Genomic DNA, 23242 nt, shown 5'->3' on the forward strand with positions numbered 1-23242 from the left:
TTATTTATTTATTTATTTATTTATTTTTTAAGAATCTCAGAGTCCTCTGTAAACTTGATGGTCAGATCTGATTTTCTAACAGCAGATTCTATTGGTTGAAGTTTTTTATATAGGCAAATTTCCTTCTACCTTTTATCCGGTTTAGGGTTAGGGTTTATATTAACAATTATATTGTTATTAATTGTTTTTGTTGTTGAAGTTGAAAAAAGTAAAAAAAAAGTTTAGTCATCTGCATTAAGTAAAAATAAAACCACAGATGTTCTTGCAGATAAAAACATGTATATATATTTTTAAGATATGACATTTCAAAACATAAATGTAATATACTCAAGGAGTGTTTTTACAAGTGCTTAGTGTATTGTTAAATTTGTATGTTATTTGTAATGCAGACAAAAGGAAAATGTAGCAAATAGAGGGAAAAAGTGGACTTGAGTTACTTTGCACTAAGTTCCTTTTGTATTAAAAATAATAATTAAGGCAACGCACTAACAGTAAACAACACTTAACAATGAACATCTTGGGTCCTACTTCCGCTCTTCTGCTAAGCCCGTATCCAGGCGGACTTCGGCGAATTACCCACAATTCATTGCTGCATGTGACATATGAATTCTGGCAATGTGTTTTTTCAAAGAAAATAGTATGACAAGGCACTCATCAGTAACAAAAGAGTCTGATCTGATAAGCTGAGTAGAAAAAAGAATAGTCACAAGCTAACTGTGAGGAAAGTAAAACAAAATGTTAAAAGAGGAACTTCAAATCTTAAATGACATATTGGTATAAATATTAGGCTTTTGTGATGTTGCAACATTTAAACACTCTCTTAAATAAAATTATTTCACTTTAAAAATGGAGGTGATTTTTTAGAAAGCAGTATTTATGAATTAAACTTTGCCAGAGGATTAAATATATCACAATTTACCTCTTCATCTTTGTTAGACTCAGTTTTATGATATTAAAACTTAAAAATGGAATAGACTTCTTGTACAAGATCCACTTCTGAAACCTTGAAAAAATGTTTATTGTCTCAAAATGCAAAAATAGATTTTTATTTTGAATTTCTTTTGCAGAAAGTCATTACAGGGAAAAATTCACACATAATTATGAAATTAGTATGTTCATTTTTGTGGGAGTGAAATACAAAGATATTTGGTTTCTATTTTTATTTTTTTAAGAGATTATCATGATTTTTAAACGTTTTCTTCATAGAGGAAGAATATTGATGTCAAAGTTCCTGATGAATTTCTCGTAGATCTTTGGTCTATAAAGTCACAACATTCACAATCAGAGATTGCATGTTGTTTTTTGTTTGCTTTGGTTTTGTTTGAGTAATGACTGAATATGTAATCATGTCTGCAGAGTTGCAGAGGAAATTGCCTTTAAGATTGAATATTAGAACATTTGAGTGTGTATTTTTTATCATATGGCAAAGTTCACAGAGCAAGCTGTGTCTGTTGCTAAAAAAATCAGTTTTCATATTAAAATAACTTTTGTTTGACTCTCCTGAACATGTGATTCCATCTAATTTTGATCCATATTCAACAAGTCATAACACACATTTGAACAGCAAAATATCTCTTGCAATGAATTTTGGAAGCAAAAATATGTCTACTACATTTAAAATGGATTTTTGTTGTAGTTGTACTTTTTAGCAGCACAAATATGGATGTGGAAGTTGTGACACAGAAGCCTTCTGTCCCAATTCTCATTTTTGCTGCTTGTGACCTGAACACTAGAACCCTTGTTCACTTTGACGTCATAGAGGGGCGCAGGGCGAGGATTGGAACACCTGGTCATAATCATTTTTACGTCAACGGGTTCTTCTTGTTCTTATTCCATTTTTTTATAGTGGTTGGGCAAGCAAAGTTCAGATGTGCATCACCGCCATCTACTGGAATGGAGTGCGGATCGAGATGCTAAATATATACTACACGGATTTTAAAACTAAAATAAAACTATATATACGGTACATAGTTTTTCTATTATCTTTGTTTTTTAAGATACCGTAATAAGATTCAGAAGAGGAAAGTGTATTAAAAAGGTCTTGTACTTTCACTGTTTCATTCTTGAAAACAAAAACCGGATCTTCTTGCAGGATGTTTTCCCTCTTTAAATAATATCTTGCTTAACATGTATGACCACTAAGTAATCTAGATATTAATGCTATAAAGCCACCTGAGTGCTATGGTTAGCTGTACATAAAGTGTTTTTTTTTTCGTCGTTGTTGTTGTTTTAACTTTATTTAAATAAATGACAAGTATGCAACAAATAAACGAATTAAGTATACAAAATTATGCAGCACTAACATGAACAAACAGCCAGAGGTGTTAATTAGACAGACATACAAAGAGATAGAAATTGTCATTTTCATTGGTTGGCTCTGTTATTGTTTTCATAATTCCATTTCTTGAATGAAATGAGGAAAACGTGGCGTCTTGTTAGTAGTTCCATAAATTAGCAAGTTTATTAAAGAAAACACTTAGAAAGAAACACTAAAAGCACTTAGCATTCTTTCTGGAGAATCTAGAAAAACAAAGTAAGACATTTTCCCAACATAAGGAGCGATTCCTTAAAATCTGGTTATTAATAAACCTGCTAAACTTCTTCTGAAAGGGCAGGGCTAAGAAAGATGCATCACAGTTTCTGGAGGGCCACTAAAAAGCTATAATTAATATTTATGTCTTTTTTAAATTTTACCATATAGGGTTTGGCAGGGTACGTTTTATGATGCAGATTAAATGACACGTCATACACCTTGTTTACAATTAAATATTTATGGGGGATCATTCAGTTTTTTAACGGCTCTAATAAAAGGTTATATATGGACGAGAAATGATCACTTCTTGAAACGACCTTCTCTTTCTTTCTCCTGTGAAAAGCAGATTTTCCCACCGATGGCTCAGTGAGGAAAATCACTGTTAGTGAAGTATTAAAAGTATTATTGGCGTTTTTAAACAACATTAAGGTCAGTTAGTGTTTCTTTAAAAACAGGAAGTTGTAGCTTCTTTATGACGTAGATTCCGGCTGCAGTTGAAACGTCTCCACCTGGTGGTCACTTCGGGATGACTTTAAACTGGGTTCCTGCTGGTTCGGCCGGAAGCGGCTAGCAGCATTAGCAGCATTAGCTTTTCCAGCTGCGTGTTGGTCAGCTGACTGATCATGTGACTCCCGGTCGGTCCGGTTCCCAGCTGAGAATATCTCCGTTTCTCCTCGAACTTCCCGCAGCAGGGAGGCATGAAGCTGGAGACCCAGTGAGCAGCTGCTGGGTTCAACAAGCGAGCCTGGTTCTGGTTCTGGTTCTGGTTCTGGTTCGGGCGGTGAGTCATTTCCTGCTGCTTATTATTGTATCTTTAGATCACCTGACTGGAAGCCACATCCACCTTAATCATGCCAGAGAGCCGCTCTTCTTATTAAAACGACGAAAGAGAAACATCTCCAGTTTCCCATCTGGGTCATCTGAGCTGAACAGAACCTTCTGCTGTTCCGGCGGGGGTTGGACCTCTCCGACTTTAATATGGATCAGAACATTTATAAATATCTCCCCAGACAGACGGGATCTACTTTGATCCAGTTCGGTCTGGTGTGGGATCATGGACCAACTGCTGGTCTGTCCCTTTAATTGTGCTTTAACTAGACCAGATGATGAGAGCTGTGTCCATCAGAGCCGGTGGATTTCTGGTTAAAGCATGTTTGGTCTTTATTCAGTGAAGTTACTCAGTGGTCAGAGGATCCAGTGATTGTAGAGATACTTTAAGATAATATTTTTCAATAAAAGAAAAACTAGATTGTAGTAAAACTACTTTTTCTGTATAAAATGTAAGTAGTTCCCTGTCTACTTCTCCAGTAGAGAGCAGGTGCTCTCTGCTGGAGAAGATGCTTCAGGTCAGAATCTGCTGCTTCCAGCTGGGCCTTCCTCCCATCTCCATCACCAGTTTCTAAAACTGTAGCTAGCAGCATCAAACTGTAGCTTTATTACGGCATGGAGAGCCTGATGCTACTTCCATCCCTAGCTTATAAGGTGAGAGCAGTGAGGCTGCAGCCCAGTTCTGGACCCACCATTCTGTTGGTTCTGTTGGTTCTGATGCAGCCTGTTTGTCTCTACTTCCTGTCCTCTGCAGGAAGTTTTTCTAATTTGGGTGTGGAAGATCCTCCAGGATGGGTCCAGACGGGAAGAAGCTGCTGAACATCGTCATCCTCGGCTTCGGCTTCATGTTCATGTTCACAGCTTTCCAGACATGTGGAAACATTGAGGTGGGTCGGTTCTGGTTCTGGTTCTGGTTCTGGATCAGCAGCTGAAGCTCCTCCTCTTTGTGTTTGCAGCAAACCGTCATCAAGAGCTTCAACAGCACCGAGTTTCATGGAAGCGGCTATACAAGGTAAGGTTCTGGTCCTGGTTCTGGTTCAGGGCCAGGTTCTGGTTCTGATGGTCTCCTCCTCCCAGCATGGCGATCATTTACGGCGTTTTCTCCGCCTCCAACCTGATGGCGCCCTCCGTGGTGACGCTCATCGGCCCGCAGGTCTCCATGTTCCTCAGTGGGATCCTGTACAGGTACCACTTCCTGCCACACACCTCAAGGTTCTGACCCGGTTCCGACGCGGTTCTGACCCATCTCCTGTCTCCAGCGGCTACATCGCCATGTTCATCCACCCGCTCACCTGGAGCTTCTACACAGCCTCTGTCCTGGTGGGCGTGGCCGCCGCAGGTACAGCTGACGTCCCTCCTCGTCCTCCACGTCCTCTTCCTTGTCCTCTTCCTCTAACCTCTCTCTCTCTCCAGTCTTGTGGACGGCACAGGGAAATGTTTTGGCGATCAATTCCACCGATCGATCCATCGGGAGGAACAGTGGCATTTTCTGGTCGCTGCTCCAGTTCAGGTAAACCGGGTCTTCCAGCTGAACCAGAACCAATGCTAGCGCTTAGCTGGTTGATGCTAGTGAGGGTCTGGTTACCAAGAAAACCACAGAGAGGGTTTTACCAGAACCCTGAAGAAAAGTATTCACACCCCTTTCTCTTCCTACTTACCCTGTTCTGACCCATTTTTTACTGAGTTCTGACCCAGGGAGTTGATGGGTCGGTGTGGATCTTTCCAGCTGGAGCTTTGATCTCAGAGTTTCTCTCATGGGTGTTGTCCTTTCTCCAAGTTTTCCAGTCACTGTCAGTTTATTCTCAGTTTTTTCCATGATCAGCTTCTGATCATGGAAAATAAAAACCACCATCATCGGTCCTCGTACGGCAGATTTACCTGTGAGCGATGGCGTTCGGCTCCTACAGGTGATCCTCTCGTCGCCTGCTGATATTCACTCTTCTATTTTTGCATAGATAAGATTTTTATTTCTCATCCATCCATTTTCTTCCGCTTATCTGGGGTCGGGGTCGTGGGGGCAGCAGCTTCAGAAGGGAGGCCCAGACTTCCCTCTCCAGCCACTTCCAGCTCCTCCAGGAACCCCAAGCCGTTCCCAGGCCAGCTGAGAGACATCGTCCCTCAGTGTGTCCTGGGTCTCCCCTCCTCCCGGTGAGACGTGAACTCCTCACCAGGGAGGCATCCAGGAGGCATCCTGACCAGATGGTTGAGCCTCAACTGGCTCGTCTCGACGTGGAGGAGCAGCGGCTCTACTCTGAGTCCCTCCCGGATGGCCGAGCTTCTCCAGCCACCCTGCGGAGGAAACCCATTTCAGCAGCTTGTATCCGTGATCTCATTCTTTCGGTCATGACCCAAAGCTCATGACCATAGATGAAGGTGGGAATGTAGATCGACCGGTAAATCAAGAGCTTCGCTTTTTGACTCGGCTCTCTCTTCACCATGACGGACCGGTGCAGCGCCCGCTTCACGGCAGACGCTGCCCCAATCCGCCTGTCGATCTCCCGCTCCCTTCTTCCCTCATTCGTGAACAAAATCCCCAGATACTTAAACTCCTCCACTTGAGGCAGGACGACCCCCCTGACCCTGAAAAGGCTCTCTATCCTTTTCCAGGTCAAGACCATGGCCTCGGATTTGGAGGCACTGAGCCTCATCCCGGCCGCTTCACACTCGGCTGCGAACCGCTCCAGCGAGAGCTGCAGATCACGACCTGATGAAGCCAACAGGACCACATCATCCGCAAAAAGCAGAGATGCAATCCTAAGGCCACCAAAACGGATCCCCTCAACGCCTCGGCTGGTCTAGAGATTCCGTCCATGAAAGTACTGAACAGAATCGGTGACAAAGGGCAGCCTTGGCGGAGTCCAACTCTCACCGGAAACGAGCCCGACTTGCTGCCGGCAATGCGGACCAGACTCTGACACCGGTCATACAGGGATGTGACAGCCTGTATCAAAGGGCCCGATACCCCATACTCCCGGAGAATCCCCCACAGGCCCCATAGGGACACGGTCGAACGCCTTCTCCAAGTCCACAAAACACATGTAGACTGGTTGGGCGAACTCCCAGAACCCTCCAGGACCCTGCTGAGGGTGTAGAGCTGGTCCAGTGTTCCACCAGAACCACACTGCTCTTCCTGAATCCGAGGTTCGACTAACCGACGGACCCTCCTCTCCAGGACCCCTGAATAGACCTTACCAGAGAGGCTTAAGAGTATGACCCTCTGTAATTGGAGCACACGCTCCGGTCCCCCTTTTTCAATAGGGGGACCACCACTGCAGTCTGCCAATCCAGGGGAACTGCCCCCAATGTCCATGCGATACTGCAGAGTCGCGTGAGCCAACACAACCCTACAACATTCAGAGCTTTAAGGAACTCCGGACGGATCTCATCCACCCCCGGGGCCCTGCCACCCCCGGGGCCCTGCAACCGAGGAGCTTTTTGACCACCTCCGGACCTCGTCCCCGGAGATTGGAGACCCCAAACCAGAGTCCACAGGCTCAGCTTCCTCAACAGAAGGCATGTTGGTGGGATTGAGGAGGTCTTCGAAGTATTCTGTCCACCGGCCCACAATGTCCCGAGTTGAGGTCAGCAGCAGACCATCCCCACCATAAACAGTGGTGGTGCTGCACTGCTTCCCCCTCCTGAGACGCCGGATGATGGACCAGAATCTCCTCGAAGCCGTGCGGAAGTCTTTCTCCATGGCCTCTCCAAACTCCTCCCACACCTGGGTTTTTGCCTCAGCGACCACCCGAGCCGCATGCTGCTTCACCCGCCGGTACCCATCGGCTGCTTCTGGAGTCCCACAGGCCAGAAAGACCCGATAGGACTCCTTCTTCAACGGGTTCCACCAATGGCTTCGAGGGTTGCCGCCGTGACAGGCACCAACAACCTTGCGGCCGCAGCTCCTATAAGCCGCCTCGGCAATGGAGGTACGGAACATGATCCATTCAGACTCAATGTCCCCTACCTCCCCCGGGACTTGTTCGAAGTTCTGCCGGAGATGGGAGTAAAAGCTCCGTCTCACAGGGGACTCCGCCAGACGTTCCCAGCAGACCCTCACTACACGTTTGGGCCTGCCAGGTCTGACCGGCTTCCTCCCCCACCACCGGAGCCAACTCACCACCAGGTAGTGGTCAGTGGACAGTTCCGCACCTCTCTTCACCCGAGTGTCCAAGATATTCGGCCACAGATCCTATGAAACGATGACAAAATTGTTTCATAGGCTAGGCTGCAGATCATCGAACTGCAGCCTAGGGTGTCCTGGTGCCAAGTGCACATATGGACACCCTTATNCCACCCGAGCCGCGTGCCGCTTCGCCTGCCGGTACCCATCAGCTGCTTCTGGAGTCCCACCGGCCCACAACATCCCGAGTCGAGGTCAGCAGCACCACCATCCCCACTATAAACAGTGTTGGTGCTGCACTGCTTCCCCCTCCTGAGACACCGGATGGTGGACCAGAATCCCCTCGAAGCCGTAGGAAGTCTTTCTCCATGGCCTCTCCAAACTCCTCCCACACCTGGGTTTTTGCCTTAGTGACCTCCCGAGCCGCATGCTGCTTCACCTGCCGGTACCCATCGGCTGCTTCTGGAGTCCCACAGGCCAGAAAGACCCGATAGGACTCCTTCTTCAACAGGTTCCACCAGTGGGTTCGAGGGTTGCCGCCGCGACATGCACCAACAACCTTGCGGCCGCAGCTCCTATAAGCCGCCTCGGCAATGGAGGTACGGAACATGGTCCATTCAGATTCAATGTCCCCCACCTCCCCCGGGACATGTTCGAAGTTCTGCCGGAGATGGGAGTTAAAGTTCCGTCTCACAGGGGACTCCGCCAGACGTTCCCAACAGTCCCTCACTACACGTTTGGGCCTGCCAGGTCTGACCGGCTTCCTCCCCCACCACCGGAGCCAACTCACACCAGGTAGTGGTCAGTGGACAGCTCCGCACCTCTCTTCACCTGAGTGTCCAAGACATTCGGCCACAGATCCTATGAAACGATGACAAAATCGATCATCGAACTGCAGCCTAGGGTGTCCTGGTGCCAAGTGCACATATGGACACCCTTATGACTGAACATGGTATTCGTGATGGACAATCCGTGATGAACACAGAAGTCCAACAACAGAACACCACTCGAGTTCAGATCAGGGGGGCCGTTCCTCCCAACCATGCCCCTCCAGGTCTCACTGTCATTGCCCACGTGAGCGTTGAAGTCCCCCAGCAAGAATAAGGGAGTCCCCAGGAGGAGCACTCTCCAGCACCCCCTCTAAGGATTCCAAGAAGGGTTGGTAATCTGAACTGCTGTTTGGCCCGTAAGCACAGACAACAGTCAGGCTACCCTCTTGTTCACCGGGGTAAACCCCAACATGCAGGCGCCAAGATGGGGGGCAACAAGTATGCCCACTCCTGCCCGGCGCCTCTCACCGTGGGAGACTCCAGAGTGGAAGTACGTCCAGCCCCTCTCAAGGAGACTGGTTCCAGAACCAGAGCCATGTGTTGAGGTGAGGCCGACTATTTCTAGCCGGAACCTCTGAGCCTCGCACACCAGCTCCGGCTCCTTCTCCACCAGAGAGGTGACGTTCCACGTCCCAAGAGCCAGCTTCTGCAGCCGAGGATCAGACCGCCAGGGTCCCCTCCCTCGGTTGCTGCCAATAACACAGTGCGCCCGACCCCTTTGGCCCCTCTGACAGGTGGTGAGCCCATTGGAAGGAGAACCTTCCAATGGGCTTCTCTTCGGGCTGAGCCCGGCTGGGCTCCGTGGGTAAAAGCCCGGCCACCAGGTCTTGATTTTTATTTCTGTTGTTGTAAATATGCTGAGGACCTTTGAACAAGCTGAGTCTGTTATCAGTTTAGTTTCAGCTGCTTTGGTCCAAAAGTCTCTGATCTGATCTCCTCTGGTTGCAGCTTGTTCTTCGGGAACCTCTACATCTACTGCGCCTGGCACGGCCACGTCCACATCACAGGTAGGAGGCAGCAGCAGGCAGCGCCCAACTCACCCCGACTCACTCTGACTCACCCTGACTCACTCCGACTCATTCCGTGTCTTTTAGACAAAGACCGTCAGACCGTCTTCATTTCTCTCACCGTCATCAGTTTGGTCGGCTGCTTCCTCTTCTTCCTGATCAGGAAACCCGACCCGGACTCTTCCTCTGGTTCTGAAGCGACGGAGTCTCTACTACAGACTGAGTCCGGAGACGGGTCCACAGACAGGTGAGGTTGTCGGTGGACAGTAAAAAGTATTCACCCCCCTGGATGGTTGGCACCAGTTTCCTCTTTGGCATTGAAGACTTTCTGAAGGGAATCCTGGCAGGGGGCAAATACAGCCAGGTTTCCTGCCAGGCTGTATTTGCCCCCCACCAGGCTGATGATGCTTTGGGTTTCGAGGATCTGAGTCTTGTGTTTTCTGTCTCTGCAGTTCATCCAGACCAGATCTCTGCACTCAGGCTCTGGACGCTTTTGGTACCAACAACACACTCTTCATCATCCTCCTCTTCCTCCTCTTCCTCCTGACATCTGCTCTTTGTCTTCAGTCCAGGCCTGCAGGATCTCCGTCACCAAGGAGATGCTGCTGCTAAGCGCCTCCATTGGATACACAGGTGGGTTCTGCTGTAGGACCGTTTCTGAGACTTTTAACCGACCCAGTTGGAACCACCTGAAACCAATTGGACTCAATTTAGTTTCAAGGTTCTAAAAGTCTAATAATCCTGCAGCTCAGTGAGTTTCTAGATTAATGATTGGGCCTAAAGAAGTTCTGGTTCTGTTCCCTCTCAGGTCTGGAGCTCACCTTCTACAGTGGCGTGTACGGAACCTGCATCGGCGCCATGACCCGGTTTGGGTCTGATGCTAAGAGTCTGATCGGCATCTCCGGGATCTGCATCGGTCTGGGAGAGATCATAGGTAAGCAGCCAGTCCGGTCCAGTTGGAGTGTCTAGTCCGGTCCAGGCTTTGCAGCGGAGCTGTTTATCCAGCTGTTTCCCTTTCCCTCCAGGAGGGGGCATCTTTGGGATGCTAAACAAGAAAAACCGGTTTGGGCGGAATCCGGTGGTTCTGCTGGGCCTCATAACGCACTTTGTGGCGTTTTTCCTGATTTTCTTGAACATCGCCAGTGACGCTCCGTTGGCGCCGGAGGGCGGCACGGATCTGGAGGCCTTCATTACTCCCAGGTAGGAACTGCTGCCCCCTGCTAGTCAGAATCATTCTATGCTTCCAGTATCTCGCTACCAGAGGGAGCAAAGTCCGCATCCAAAACATTTTCAAAAAGTTCAGCAAATAACTGGTCTCTGCTGGTCTCTACTGGTCTCTACTGGTTTTTGTTGGTCTCTGCTGGTCTCTATTGGTCTCTGCTGGTCACCTGATCAGCTTAAGAAAATTGTTCATCCACACGAACCACTGAATTACACCATCTTGTTTTGTTTTAAGCATTACAAACCCATAGGGGGCAGTGTAGCTGAAACCTGTCAGCCAATCCCAATCCTTCAAAACAACCTTCCTGTTAAGATTTAAATATTTCATCAGGAGAGGTTGAACTAGTCTTTTTCTTTTTTTAAAGGTTTTGTTGGCTCTAGTTGCCTTTATTTGAAAGTAGCCTGACGGGAAAGAGGGTAATGAGAGACGGGGAAGATATGCGGCAAATGTCGCCAGGCAGGGAATCGAACCTGCGACTAAGGCCTCCATTTGTGGGTCGTGTTTTCCCCCTGCGCCACCACAACACCCCAGGTTGGACTAGTTTTAAACATCAGGTTGGAATGTAAAGTTAACAAAACACAACTGGGAATCCTGTCAAACCAGTATGTGGTTTGACAGGATTCCCAGTTAACCCTGTTAAACCAGGATGTGGTGTCATGTGGAGGTGGAGCAGAGTCGGGCCTCCATCTTGGGGAGGGATGGCTGGTGTAAAACAGCTGACTTCCAAGTGTTTTCTCTCCTTTACAACTCGACATACTGGAACAGTTTGGCTTTTGAGAAAAACCCAGTAAAAAGTTTTGGGACAAACATAAACCTCTGTGTGTTGCAGTGTTGCCGTGGCGATGATCTGCAGCTTCCTGCTGGGCCTTGGCGACAGCTGCTTCAACACGCAGCTGCTTAGCATCATCGGCTTCCTGTTCCGGGACAACAGCGCCCCCGCCTTCGCTGTCTTCAAGTTCATCCAGGTTCTGGTTCCGGCCCGGACCTCCAACTCGCTGGAACCGGACTGCCGCTAACTCTTCTTCTTCTCTCTGCAGTCCATCATGGCCGCCGTGGCCTTCTTCTACAGCAACTTCCTGCTGCTGCACTGGCAGCTCCTCATCCTCGTCGTCTTCGGCTTCCTGGGCTCCGTGTCCTTCTTCGCTGCCGAGTGGCTGGCCGAGTCCAGGAGGAGGGACTCGGACTATGGCAGCATTTGAAGCGTCCAGCAGACGCCCAGATGGACGGACACCAGGAGACGCTGTCATCCCAGATAAACTGGTTCTTTCTTTAAGCTCACCTTGCTGATTGGGGAAGGAAAACCTGGAGTGGATCAGACCTGAGGAAACTGCTGCTGTAGATGTCTGGAGACTACAGGTCACCCAGAGGAGACCGTGGACGTCCAGGTGGTCCAACCTGTCACTGGATACGTCCCTCACCTGCTTTAAGCAGAACGTGTTGCTGGTTCTGGGTTCTCTGCAGAACCTCTGAGACCAGAACCAGAACATCTCAGTTTAAATGACACACTAACTGGAGCTAGGTTTATTTAAGGGTGTCGGCATCCATCAGTCCAGATATAAATGCACACCACACTTTTCAGATTACTAAAATATAAAAAAAGAAAAATCAATCAATAGTTTTGGGAATCTTGGATCATTTTTTGCCCTTCGCATAGTTCTGGTCCCCGAAGCTTGGGTTTGGACTAGGCCAAAATGTGATGAAATGTTGTGTGAATAGTTGTAAGTAATCGGGTCAGAACCTTTGAACTGGAGTTTATTCAGAGTTTGTCCAGTTTAATCCGGTTTAGTTGAATTGATCTCAAAGGGAAATTAGAGTGTAGAAACTCAGTTTGATTGTTCATGCTAAGTTTTGAGCTCTGCCTTCGACTTCCTCTGGACCAGCACAGGAAGAACCAGTTTAACGGCACCAGAACCAGTTTTCTGCACTGGTTCCAAAACCAGCAGATAATCCAGGTTATCGCGCTCCGGCCTTCATCTGGCTGATTTCATGGTTCGTTTAATCTGAGTCAATAAGGGAAGTAATCAGTGGTGGTGATTTCATATTTATGAAATGTAGTAATTATGGATGATCGATTGTTTTTGTTGCCAATAAAATCATATCTAAAACATCAGCTGCTTTTCTGGTTACAGCAGGAACCAAAGGGTTAAAGATGGCCGACGTGAACAGAACCAGCTTCAGTTAGCTGGTTTCTGGATCTCAGCAGAAACGAGTCAGATTTTATTCTGGGTCATAAAACCAAGACAGCAGATTAAGCCGATATTTTCTGGCTGAATTGAGCCTCGATTCAGTTTCACCAAAGCAGTAGCGCTTTAGTTACCATGGCGATTTATCCTGTGCTAGCCTGCTCCTGACCAGGCTAACAGGTAAGCTAACAACCAGGCTAACCGCCAGGCTGACAAAAGATACCGTTATCAATTTAAAACTTCTCCATAGAAAACCTGATTGAGTCCAAGAGTGAAATCGAACTGCTGGTCGTTTTGTAAAGGTTCCTGTCAAACCACAGGTGACGTTTCTGTCCTGTTTGTTTTATTGCTTGACACTGTGCAATAATTAAAATACTTTACCAATATTTTTCATTTTGTTGAATTCCAAAATTCTGTAAGTACATGGATTAGTCTGTCAGCCATTTTGCCTCTGAAAGGAGCAGAATGATGGCGTCACCATTATCCTAACGGCGGCCAGCCGCTTTGACCTCAGGCTGGTTTCCATGGTTACCGCAGCACTGAGCACTGGTGCATATAAATACAAATGGAAAGAACAACCATGCTGGTTCTGGTTCTGTTGGACCTCATTGTTGGCCATGACATATCACTTAGTCAGACTCTCAGCTCCAGTCTGGACTGGAGCCAGTTTGACATGAAGAACTGAGATTCTTTGTTTCAATAGGAAACTTCCCATGGAAGAGGTCAGAGGTCACATGTGGGGTTCCCTGAGGCTCTATCAATATCTACATGGTCCCACTGACTCAGGTTATAACAGGAAATAAGATCAGTGACCATGACAACGCAGATGATACACAGTTCTACATTATGTCACCAGGTGACCTTTGACCCCATCCACTCACTGAACAGACGGTGAGAACAGATAAATGTGGGGATGTGCCAAAACATTTTGAACAGAAACTGAAGTTATTAAAGAGAAATGATCTAGAATTATAGATCTACACAGCTTCAGCTATTACAGCTGGAAACTAGAGATCTGACTGACCTTTGACCTGAACCTTCAGACAGATATACAACAGAAACGGTTCCTTTTGTGGATTAAAAGTATTGTTTCTGTGATTTCATTTATTTGACTCGTTATTTATTTACTCATTTATGCCTTAAAATAAGTAATCATCATGCAAGCCTTAAACATCAAGGGGGCGATGGTGGAGCAGCTTCACACATCTCCAAGGGTCTCACCTGGACCACCGTCTGCTCCAAACCGGTCAGGAAGGCTCACCAGGCTCTTCTTTCTGAGAACCAGCTGTCCTCAGGGTCCTGGTGAACTTTTACTGCTGCACCACAGAGAGCATCCTGACCAACAGCACCGCAGTCTGGACCAGGAGGCGCTGCAGAGGCTGGTGAAAGCTGCCCGGCACATCCTGCCATAGAGAACATCTACAGGAAGCGGCGTCTCCACACAGACTCCTCACCCTCCTGCCCTCTGGGAGGCGCTGCAGGAGCCTACGGACCAGGACCACCAGGTACCGGAACGGTTTCCTCCCCACAGCTAGTGTGATCTCACGTCAACACGTTAAATCTAAAACCCGCTGCCTTTGAGCAGCAGTAAACGAATCATTGATCAATTTGGTGTTTTGATTATTTTAACGACAGCACTTGACAAAACGTAATGTCTGTTACATTGGACTGTATGATGTGTTTATGTTTTCAGGATGTAAAGCCCTTTGAACTGCCTTGTTCCTGAAGATTGATTGATTGATTGATTGATTGATTGATTGATTGATTGATTGATTGTCAGACAAAAATGACCCACTAGAAGTTTAGCTGTAGAAAAAATACCTTAAACAATATTTTTCCAACTTCAAACTTTATAACTTTTCCTAAATTGACCCCATCATTAGAAAAAGTGATTCTTTGTTTATGTTTCCATGTGGGCTGTACACCCCTCAGGTACAAGGATTGTCTGATGGGTCTTTTCTGACCCATGAATTATAAAACCATTTAAACAGCAGAAAAAAGTTCAAAGGTCACACAGAAACTGTCTCTAATACGTACACACGCACCCACACACACATCAAATAAACTGGATTGATGTATGAATTGAACTTGTATTTGACCTGCACCAGTATAACCTTCCTCGCTTTGTTGTTTGTCACCTTCTAGCACGACACAGAATAAATCACTCTTCACAATGTGACTTCTAACTGCATGCAAGTGGCCCCACAGCTGAAAAATAAAAGAAGACACAGTCAGCGTCGTGACTGAGTGGTCAGCCACCAACACCAACTGGCACAGCTCCCACTCAGAGGGTCATATTTTTCCAGCCCAACCACAAGAAAACTTTACAAATTATATTCATAGATCTTAGGTTTTCTTACAGTATTTCGTTAATTATTGAACTAGAAAAATATGACCCTAAGTAAAAGTAGTGAAGAGCTGCTTCACTCGCACCTCCTGGTGGGGGAGCAGTGAGAGCCTGAAGGACCCGTTGCATGCAGTTTCCCATCACACCACTAGGTGGTTCTAAACATTCGCATCATTAAAAATATCACCACAAATGCATATTACTATTATTATTATTTCGGGCAAAATTCAATCATCCTATCAATATACACAAACACACACCTTTCTCTCTGTTACACCTGCAGCCATCCCCTCACATCACACAAACTCCCAAACACAACAAACACAATCTCAGAAAATAAAAACACATTCATAGAGGATATAAAGGCCCTAAATCAAAGTAGATGTTTCACTGTCCAACAGGTCATAAGTTGTACGTTCATACTGTCCTACACAAGATGCTGAACATCTTATTTAATTTTGCAGGATGTTAAACATCAAACCCAAGTTATATTTCGTCACAAGATTTTATTTTTTACAACTTGCAAAACACTCCGACTAGATTTCCCACTTCAGGACGCGAGGTGACGAGTTTCTAGAAAGATCTCGATTTACTTTATGGTTTTCGGATTTCTGACGTTACATTAACCTCATTTCTGAGGTTATAATTAAATGCAGCGTTGCTAGTTTTTGTTGCTTAGCAACGGGTAACTGTGTGTTGTACGTGGAAATGTGCCGTGTAAAGCAAAAGTCAGATGGTGATTTAATTTCCGGTTAATTTTTACAAAATAAAAGAACTGCTAGAATACTCGGAAAGATCAGGTTTTCCGATCTTATTTGACGCATTTAAAGCATCTTTGATTAACTCAAATCATCAGCAGTTCAACAAAAATATCTGTTACAGTTATCTACAGGATATTTTTAAATTAGACTCACTGTTATGAACTGGCTTTTAGTCCATGTTAATCCAAATAACTATAGTTCCTGTTGACTTTTTGCTTATTTTTAGCACTTTGCTATATTTAACTGTACTAGTTTTATTATTATTATTATATTATAATTATTTTTTCTCTCTTCTTCTCCTTTTGTAATGTTTTATTCCCACTATGAAAAAACAAGCTTTTAATACTGTTTGAATTTAATTATTTATTCTTACATTCATTTAACTTGCAAAGTTAAATGAAAACGGTTAGAGCAGTTTTAAATGTGCTACGTAAATTACACTGACATTAGTTACGTCAGAGAAGGTGGGAACTGCCTCCTGATAGCCCACTTTAGGATTACTGAACCCTACAGAACCGGTCTTCTGGCCATCTGGACCAGTTCTGGAGTCCAGAGTGACATCTTGTTTGCCCATAAAAGGAGTTCACTGATTTAGAGATCTGTAAAAAAAAATAAGAAAAAAACTCTAATAATTTGTTTTCTGTAAAATGTTTAAATAATGCTTTTCTCTAGATGAATAAACTGAAGTACTTAACCGACAATAAGTAAGGCAGAGTTGTTTGTTTTGTTTTTAAAATCATATAATTCCTCAGAAACACTTCGTTGTTTGATATGAAGTTTATTCTGAAAGGTTCGTGACGAGTTTCCGCTGAATGCTGCTAGCTTTGCATGCGGATCTTCTTTTCAGTTTAACGGATCCAGGTTGGATCAAAGTTCCGAGATTCTCCCGCAGACGGAGTCCAGAGCCGCGGGGCTGCTCACTCGCACCAGAACCGGACTAGAACTACTTATACCGATCAGAACCGGCCCGTGTTCCGGTCCCAAAATCCGGGGAGGCTAAGGTCTCCTCGCCGCCGATGCTAGCGTCTCTTTAACCGTCCAGCCGTTAGGTTCCGTTGGTCAAAACATGGAGAAGAACATCAGCCTGTTCGAGCTGCTCAACCTGTCCATCGGTTCCCCTCACAAAAGTTCGGTGAACTTCAGCGCGCTCCACGCGCTGCTGCTGGAGATGCTGAAGCTGCTGGACCTGCGGGAAGCCACGACCTGCTTCAAGTTCAGCCCTCCCGGGGACCGAGTGCTCGACGCCCCGCTGGGTGCTCCGGTGAAGGTTCCGACCCACCCCTCCGTGTCGGACCAGCTGGTTCCGCCTGGTTCCGACCTACAGAAACTGACAGACTCGGTCTCCGTTCTGGACGGAACCGGAGGGGACGACTTCCGAACCTCCGGGGACGGAGTGTCACAGGTGAGGAGAACCCGGCCAGGTAATAATAATATCGATGATAATAATAATGATGATAACAATAATAATAATGACTGTCAAAGTTTTGCAAACAGTTATCTCATAAATAAGTTTGTCTCTCTACTCTAGATGAACCATGTTGTTGTTGGAGTCCTTCACTTCCCTTTCAGTTAACCAGGAGACTCCGCCCCTTTGGCTGCAGTGATGCTGCTCTCTGTGTGGTTCTTTATATGAACAGGTTCAAATAGCCAACAATGATAATACTGATAATTATGTGGATATTAGTAGAAAGTTTACTTTAGTAAAAATAATTTACAGATTCTGGTTGAATAAAAACTGAACAGTTTCACATCAGAGTGAAGAACTACAGCCTGGGCTGCTTTACTGGGTTGGGCTGAACCGGAACCAGAACCGGTCCGCTGCTCAGTGGTGTGAATCCTTTTCCACAGCACTGTAGTTGCCACGGTAACCCAGGATGGCTGTCTAGATGATCCTCTGTGTCACGTCATAATTATTCCCCAGGGAAACGGACAAGGCGTTCCTGGGAGCTCCAGGGGTCAAAGGTCATAATTTCTAATGAAGGTCGATGGTGGAGCTGCTTGGTTCTGCTCCGGTTCTGCTGACCGGACCAGAACCAGAGCCAGTCTGCCCTAAGCCGCTGACAACAAACAGACGGCTCAGGTGATCTCAGAACCCACGGACCGGGTCGGACTAGGCCGGTCCCTCTGGGCGATGAAGCCCATCAGACCCCCACAGAGCCACGAGCAGCGGACCGGTACCAGCTGACCCGCTGGGCCGACAGGGAAACCTCCAGGTTAATGAGTGACAGACCTCTGGAGCTCAGAGCTAACAGACCAGAACCGGGGCGGAGCCCAGACGGACCGGCTGAATGTTAATCATTTTAAATGAGACCCGATTAGACCCGGTCTATCAGAACCATCAGGAAGGTCCAGATTAACCCGGTTCTTTCTGTCCCTGCAGGCCTTGAATCTCATCGAGGAACTGCAGAAGAACAGAGACGATATAAAACAGAAGACGGAGCACCTGCAGTCCAAGGTGTATTCATGTGTTTATTCATGTGTTCATTTCAAACATGTTTTGTTAAAACACCGAAAACAAGCATTCACTCATAACTACAACAGATTAATGAGCTTTATGGACAAGTGAAAACTTGTTAATTCAACATAATGAAATGTGAGACACTGAATTCATCAGAAATGAGTCATTAAAACATTCCTGCGCCTGTTCAAGTCGCTGCTAAAGAACCAACAAATAAACTATATTACATCAAAACAAAATAATTACAACCTGACTCATAGCAGAACAAGCAAATTTACAGTCTGATGACAACAACAACAACAACAACAATAATAATAATAATAATAACAGACTACAGCATCAGTAAGGACCAACTTCTTCACCAGGCTGAGGCGCCGTGGCAGACGGGACGATTGGCCTGATTGTTTCCCCCAGTTGTTTTTCCAGTATAGCCATCATGGCTGCTGGTTCAAGTTGAGCTAATCCCTTTGAGGAAGTAGCTCACCTAGTTGGTGGACAGACAGTGAGCTCAAGTCATGGCAGTGGCAGCTGCCACAAGGTGTCGCAGCTTTGGTGGTGACAGCTGCCACAGAATTGGTGGCAGCTGTGTACATACATATATTGATTTATTGATTTGTTTGAAATAAACTTATGTATATTCATATATAATTTTGCTAGTTTGGCAGTAAGTAGTACAGAAAATATCACTGCCCTGTCCTCCTCTTTGGACTTTGTTTCACTTCAGCACTCCACCCAGGGCCTGCTTGATGCATCTCTGCAGGTTTTGGCTCTTATGATGAAGGAGCTTGGATGCACACTCTACACTGGTCCACACTTACTGAGCTTTGTAAACTACAGGCCCTTCCTGTTTGGCTCTGGACGCCTTGGATCATACAGCTCAAGCCTCTCAAACAAGGCAGAAACTAGCAGGGCTTCACAGATCTGATCACCAACCAGTGGCACTGCTGGTTCCTCACTGAAATCCTTGATCCCATCTACTTCGTTCATTGACTGTCAGGGTCCAGTTCCAGGACAGAGATCAGTCCAGAGACCTGCTCCAAGTCAGGCAGATTAGGCTGGTGTCCAGACTTCACGCCCCTTTCGTGCTGCACAGTCTGGCTGGCATCCCCACAGGTTTTCAAGAGGCCAGGGGGCCTGCAGAGTATGTTTCAGTTGATTATTTTACCCCAGACAGCTTGACAGCTGGGTTGCCCACACTCTGGCCTCGTGTCCACCATGTGCCAGGGGTACCATCTTTAATTCTGATCCTGTCCCTGACCAGGTCAGGATGATGACCATCTGCAACCTGGTGAGGGGACAGGTACTGCACCAGGAAATCTGGTGGCCGAGGGCGCTATAATATCTGTGAATACCCTGATGAATCCAGGGGATTTTATTCTGATTATGTTTTCGTTCTGGTGAAAACCGGGGTCTACCTCCAGTCTTGGACCTCCGAATATATATCTTAAGGTCATACCTTTTCACATACTGATCACCAGGGAAGTTTTGCTTCCATAGACCTTGCAGAAGCTTATTTTCATGTCCCAATTGCTCTGCCTCATTGGCGGTTTCCTTGTTTTGCTTTCCAAGGGAAGCATTTCCAGTTCAGGGTTCTTCCATTTGGATTTCTGGTGTCTCCCAGTGATAATTCACCCGGTGTGTTGCAGTGACCCTCTGCCTGCAGGTACAAGGGTTAAGAAACCTCTCATACCTGAACGACTGGCTCATTTGAGAAGTGACCCGGAACCAAGCGGGCCACCAAGTTGGTGCTCGATCATGTGGGGAGCCTGGGGCTGCTTTTCACATTTCTTTCTTTTTTTTAAATATTTTTATTAGGAGGGAAGGGGACATTACAAGCAAAATTTTAACTATTAACGACATAGTATGCCATATGGTAAACAACTTTTGTGGCATCGATAGAAAAGAATAAAACACAGGTACAGAAGAGGTAAAAAGTATATAGATGAAAAAAGGCTTACAATTTACCTCCTATGAGTATTTTTATTTTTCTTACACAAGTGAACAAGACAACATGTACAAACCTACTGAAGAAAAAATAAATTAATTAATGAAAACAGAGGGAAAGAAGGAAAAAAATAAATAAATAAAACTAAGGAAAGGTGTGGGGTGTATCACTCAATCTGGGAGAAGAGACTAAAGAGAGTGAAAGAATGTCATGAAAGGGCCCCATAAGTTATAAAATTTAGCTGAATTGCCTTTCACTGAATATCTAATTCTCTCCAATTTTAGAAAAGACATGGTGTCTTTAAGCCACTGACCGCTAGAAGGCGGTTTAGTTAGTTTCCAATGGAAAAGAAGACGGCGTCTTGCCAGTAAGGAAGTAAATGCTCAAATATCCAATTAATTAGAAGTGAACTGTTTGTAGTTTAACTGGAAGCCCAAATATGGCAACATGGGGAGAGAGTTTAATGACACGGAAAGTATCTTTGATATTGTATCAAAGTAGGTCTGCCAAAACTGTGGAGTGATGAACAGGAATAAAAAACGCGAGTTAAATTACAGGAAGGCGCACGACATTTGTCACAATTGTCAGAAACGGAGGAGAATTACGACAATCGATTTTTAGAGAGATGAACCCTGAAGAGAACTTTAAACTGTATAAGAGAAAGTCGAGCACAGATTGAACTTGAATGAATTTTCTTAAGAGCATTATTCCACCAGTCCTCTCCCAAATTTAGACCCAGTTCGAGCTCCCAAGCCGCCATAACCTTGGTAATGGGTGAAGAATCAAAAGACAGAATTTCATTGTAAACTTTAGAGATATATGACCTTTGAAGAGGATCCCAACTCAGAAACATCTCCCAATGCAAGTTCGGCGGCCTGGAAGGGAAACCGGAAAACAGAGCCCTGGCACAGTGTCTAATTAGAGAGTACTGGAATAGATGAGGAGGAGGAAGATGAAATTCTGATGAAAGGTCTGCAAAGCTGCGAAAGATACCTTCTTTGTAAAAATCATTAAAACATGTCAGCCCTTTATTACCCCCTGACAAAAAGGTTGGATCTGTGAGTGCTGGTCAAAACAAGCGATTCTTCATTAAAGGAGCAAGTGTAGATGCTGAGTTAAATTTGAAGTGCCTCCTAAACTGGCACCACATTTTTAAGTCGGAGCGAATTACTGGATTGTTTGTAAAGCCAGAGGGGTTGGATGTAACAGGGGAAGTGAGAAGAGCAATTAGTGAGGATTGGGAGCATGATTGTGTCTCCAACTTGCACCATGGGGAGTCCAAGGATCCAAACCAAAATGAAATTTTGTGAATATGGGCTGCCCAATAATACAGCTGGAAGTTTGGGAGTGACAATCCACCACTGCAAATATGAAGTGTGGATTTGTGGATCCTGGGTGATTTTCCACACCATAGGAAGCCAGAAATAACTTGATCCAACATTTAGAAAAATGTTTTGGCAGAAACAGTGGAAGACTATTAAACAAAAATAAGAATTTGGGTAAAACATTCATTTTAATTGCATTGATTCTACCTATAAGTGAGAGAGGTAAACTAATCTTTCTCACATTTCTGTGAGGTAGCCAGATAAACAGTCTGACTCCCTCACAGGAGACAATCTTCCTGGGTCAATGACTGCTTCCACTCGCTGTCCCTCACTTCTCACATCCATCAGGCTCCTCCAGAGATTCAGTGACGTAGCTGCAAAGGGTCAGCAGCATACTTACAATCTTAGTTTTATCATAAACAAATAAAATAAGGTGGGTGAGAACCTGTGTCAGAACCGGGATTAGAACCTCCCTGTTTGGACCGCAGTCAAGTCGAGTGTTTGTTCTGCAAACAAACCCTCTGCCCTGGCAGGAAATCCAAGCCGTTCTGCTGAAGTGGACTGGTGTCTGACCCAGTTAGGCCCAGTTTTTCAGAACCGTCAGGAAGGACCAGATTGACCTGACAGCTCATGTTCTCCCTGCAGGCCTCAAACATCATTGAAGACCTGCAGAGGAGCAGTGCAAATCTGAGGGAGAAGGCAGAGGAGCTGCAGCACAAGGTGAGTCAGAACCAGAGGACTTTTTTCTTCTCCGTCAGCATTTTAAAAAATCGTCATGTTCTATTTTTACCCGTCAAATTATAATCATATTAACATGGGCTACTTAGTGCATTTTTATGCGGTTTAGTTAATATTCACTTAGTTGAGCCGTGAATGCAGATCCCATCACACATGAACGCATCTAACTTTTTCTCCTGACAAAAACCACTGACTGAGGCCCCAATAACTTATAATTATATTAAACAACTCCACTTAAATTACCAGCCGCACAGCGCCTCACAAATTCCTCCTGGTTCGCATCTACAGAGAAATCTGCACTAGTTCAGTCAGTTGAATCCGTCGGATCCAAACCAATCAATTGAACTTTTTTTACCCGTCCGTGCGCTTTTATGAGGATTTTTGTGTGGTTTCACTTCCCCGAAACGGACAGATGTTACGTCTGCCGCGCTTCTGAGCGCCCCCCTCCTTCGGGGCGGGAGGGGAACCCCTCCAGCTCCATTTGTTAAAATGGAGGAACGAGTTGAGTTTTAATTCTTCGCAGCGGCGGAGCCGCGTCCGCTTTGGTTGTGCAGCCGCAGCGCATGGATCTAATTAACTTCTGAACCTTTATTTCCTCAAAATAAACTGGCTCCTCTTTTTACTATAAATGGATTAAAACAACGTTGCATTGTCTTTTTCTTTGTTCTGTACTGGAGTTAAAGGCGCCGTTTCAACTAAAGGTTTGTAATGATCTTCCTGACCAAGGTGTCCTGTCCATCACCCTTCAACGCGCCGTCAGCTGCCGGTCAGAAAGACGCATTTAGTTCAGAGTCCATGAGATGATAAGCAGAAAGGATTTTTTATCGGTTGATTTTAGTGAATCAATCTTTGCGTAAAGTCTATAATGTCTGCACATTATAGACAAGGGTGTGAGTTATAACCCGTCATATGACCAACGGGCTTCAAATTTTCCCGTCATTAAAA

General features: G+C 45.6%; 2 protein-coding genes across 4 annotated transcripts in view; both read left to right on the plus strand.

The window, feature by feature from the left end:
* Positions 1-3064: 3064 nt before the first annotated feature.
* Positions 3065-13107, plus strand: mfsd11 (major facilitator superfamily domain containing 11). Of its 2 annotated transcripts, none has more exons than XM_007542459.2 (14): positions 3065-3314; positions 4116-4248; positions 4318-4373; positions 4439-4546; positions 4621-4700; positions 4775-4871; positions 9260-9318; positions 9406-9565; positions 9771-9814; positions 9886-9951; positions 10127-10252; positions 10344-10518; positions 11370-11505; positions 11578-13107. In XM_007542459.2, exons 2-14 carry the CDS (start codon positions 4153-4155, stop codon positions 11737-11739), a joined length of 1365 nt encoding a protein of 454 aa, XP_007542521.1. In that variant the 5' UTR covers positions 3065-3314; positions 4116-4152; the 3' UTR covers positions 11740-13107. The 2 variants fall into 2 exon arrangements, with proteins under 2 accessions (XP_007542521.1, XP_007542522.1); XM_007542460.2 differs by lacking the exon at positions 3065-3314 and adding an exon at positions 3936-4015.
* Positions 13108-16615: 3508 nt separating this feature from the next.
* Positions 16616-23242, plus strand: part of LOC103130935 (glutamine-rich protein 2) — a 21685-nt gene continuing 15058 nt past the window's right edge. For both annotated transcript variants that reach the window (XM_007542466.2, XM_016666293.1), the window contains exons 1-3: positions 16616-17233; positions 18212-18286; positions 22205-22279. In XM_007542466.2, the coding sequence (XP_007542528.1) occupies positions 16898-17233; positions 18212-18286; positions 22205-22279 (486 nt within the window). In that variant the 5' untranslated portion in view covers positions 16616-16897. The remainder of the gene's footprint in view (positions 17234-18211; positions 18287-22204; positions 22280-23242) is intronic.

The sequence above is a fragment of the Poecilia formosa genome, unplaced genomic scaffold (genome assembly GCF_000485575.1).
Source record: "Poecilia formosa unplaced genomic scaffold, Poecilia_formosa-5.1.2 Scaffold697, whole genome shotgun sequence".
Classification (NCBI taxonomy): Eukaryota; Metazoa; Chordata; class Actinopteri; order Cyprinodontiformes; family Poeciliidae; genus Poecilia; species Poecilia formosa.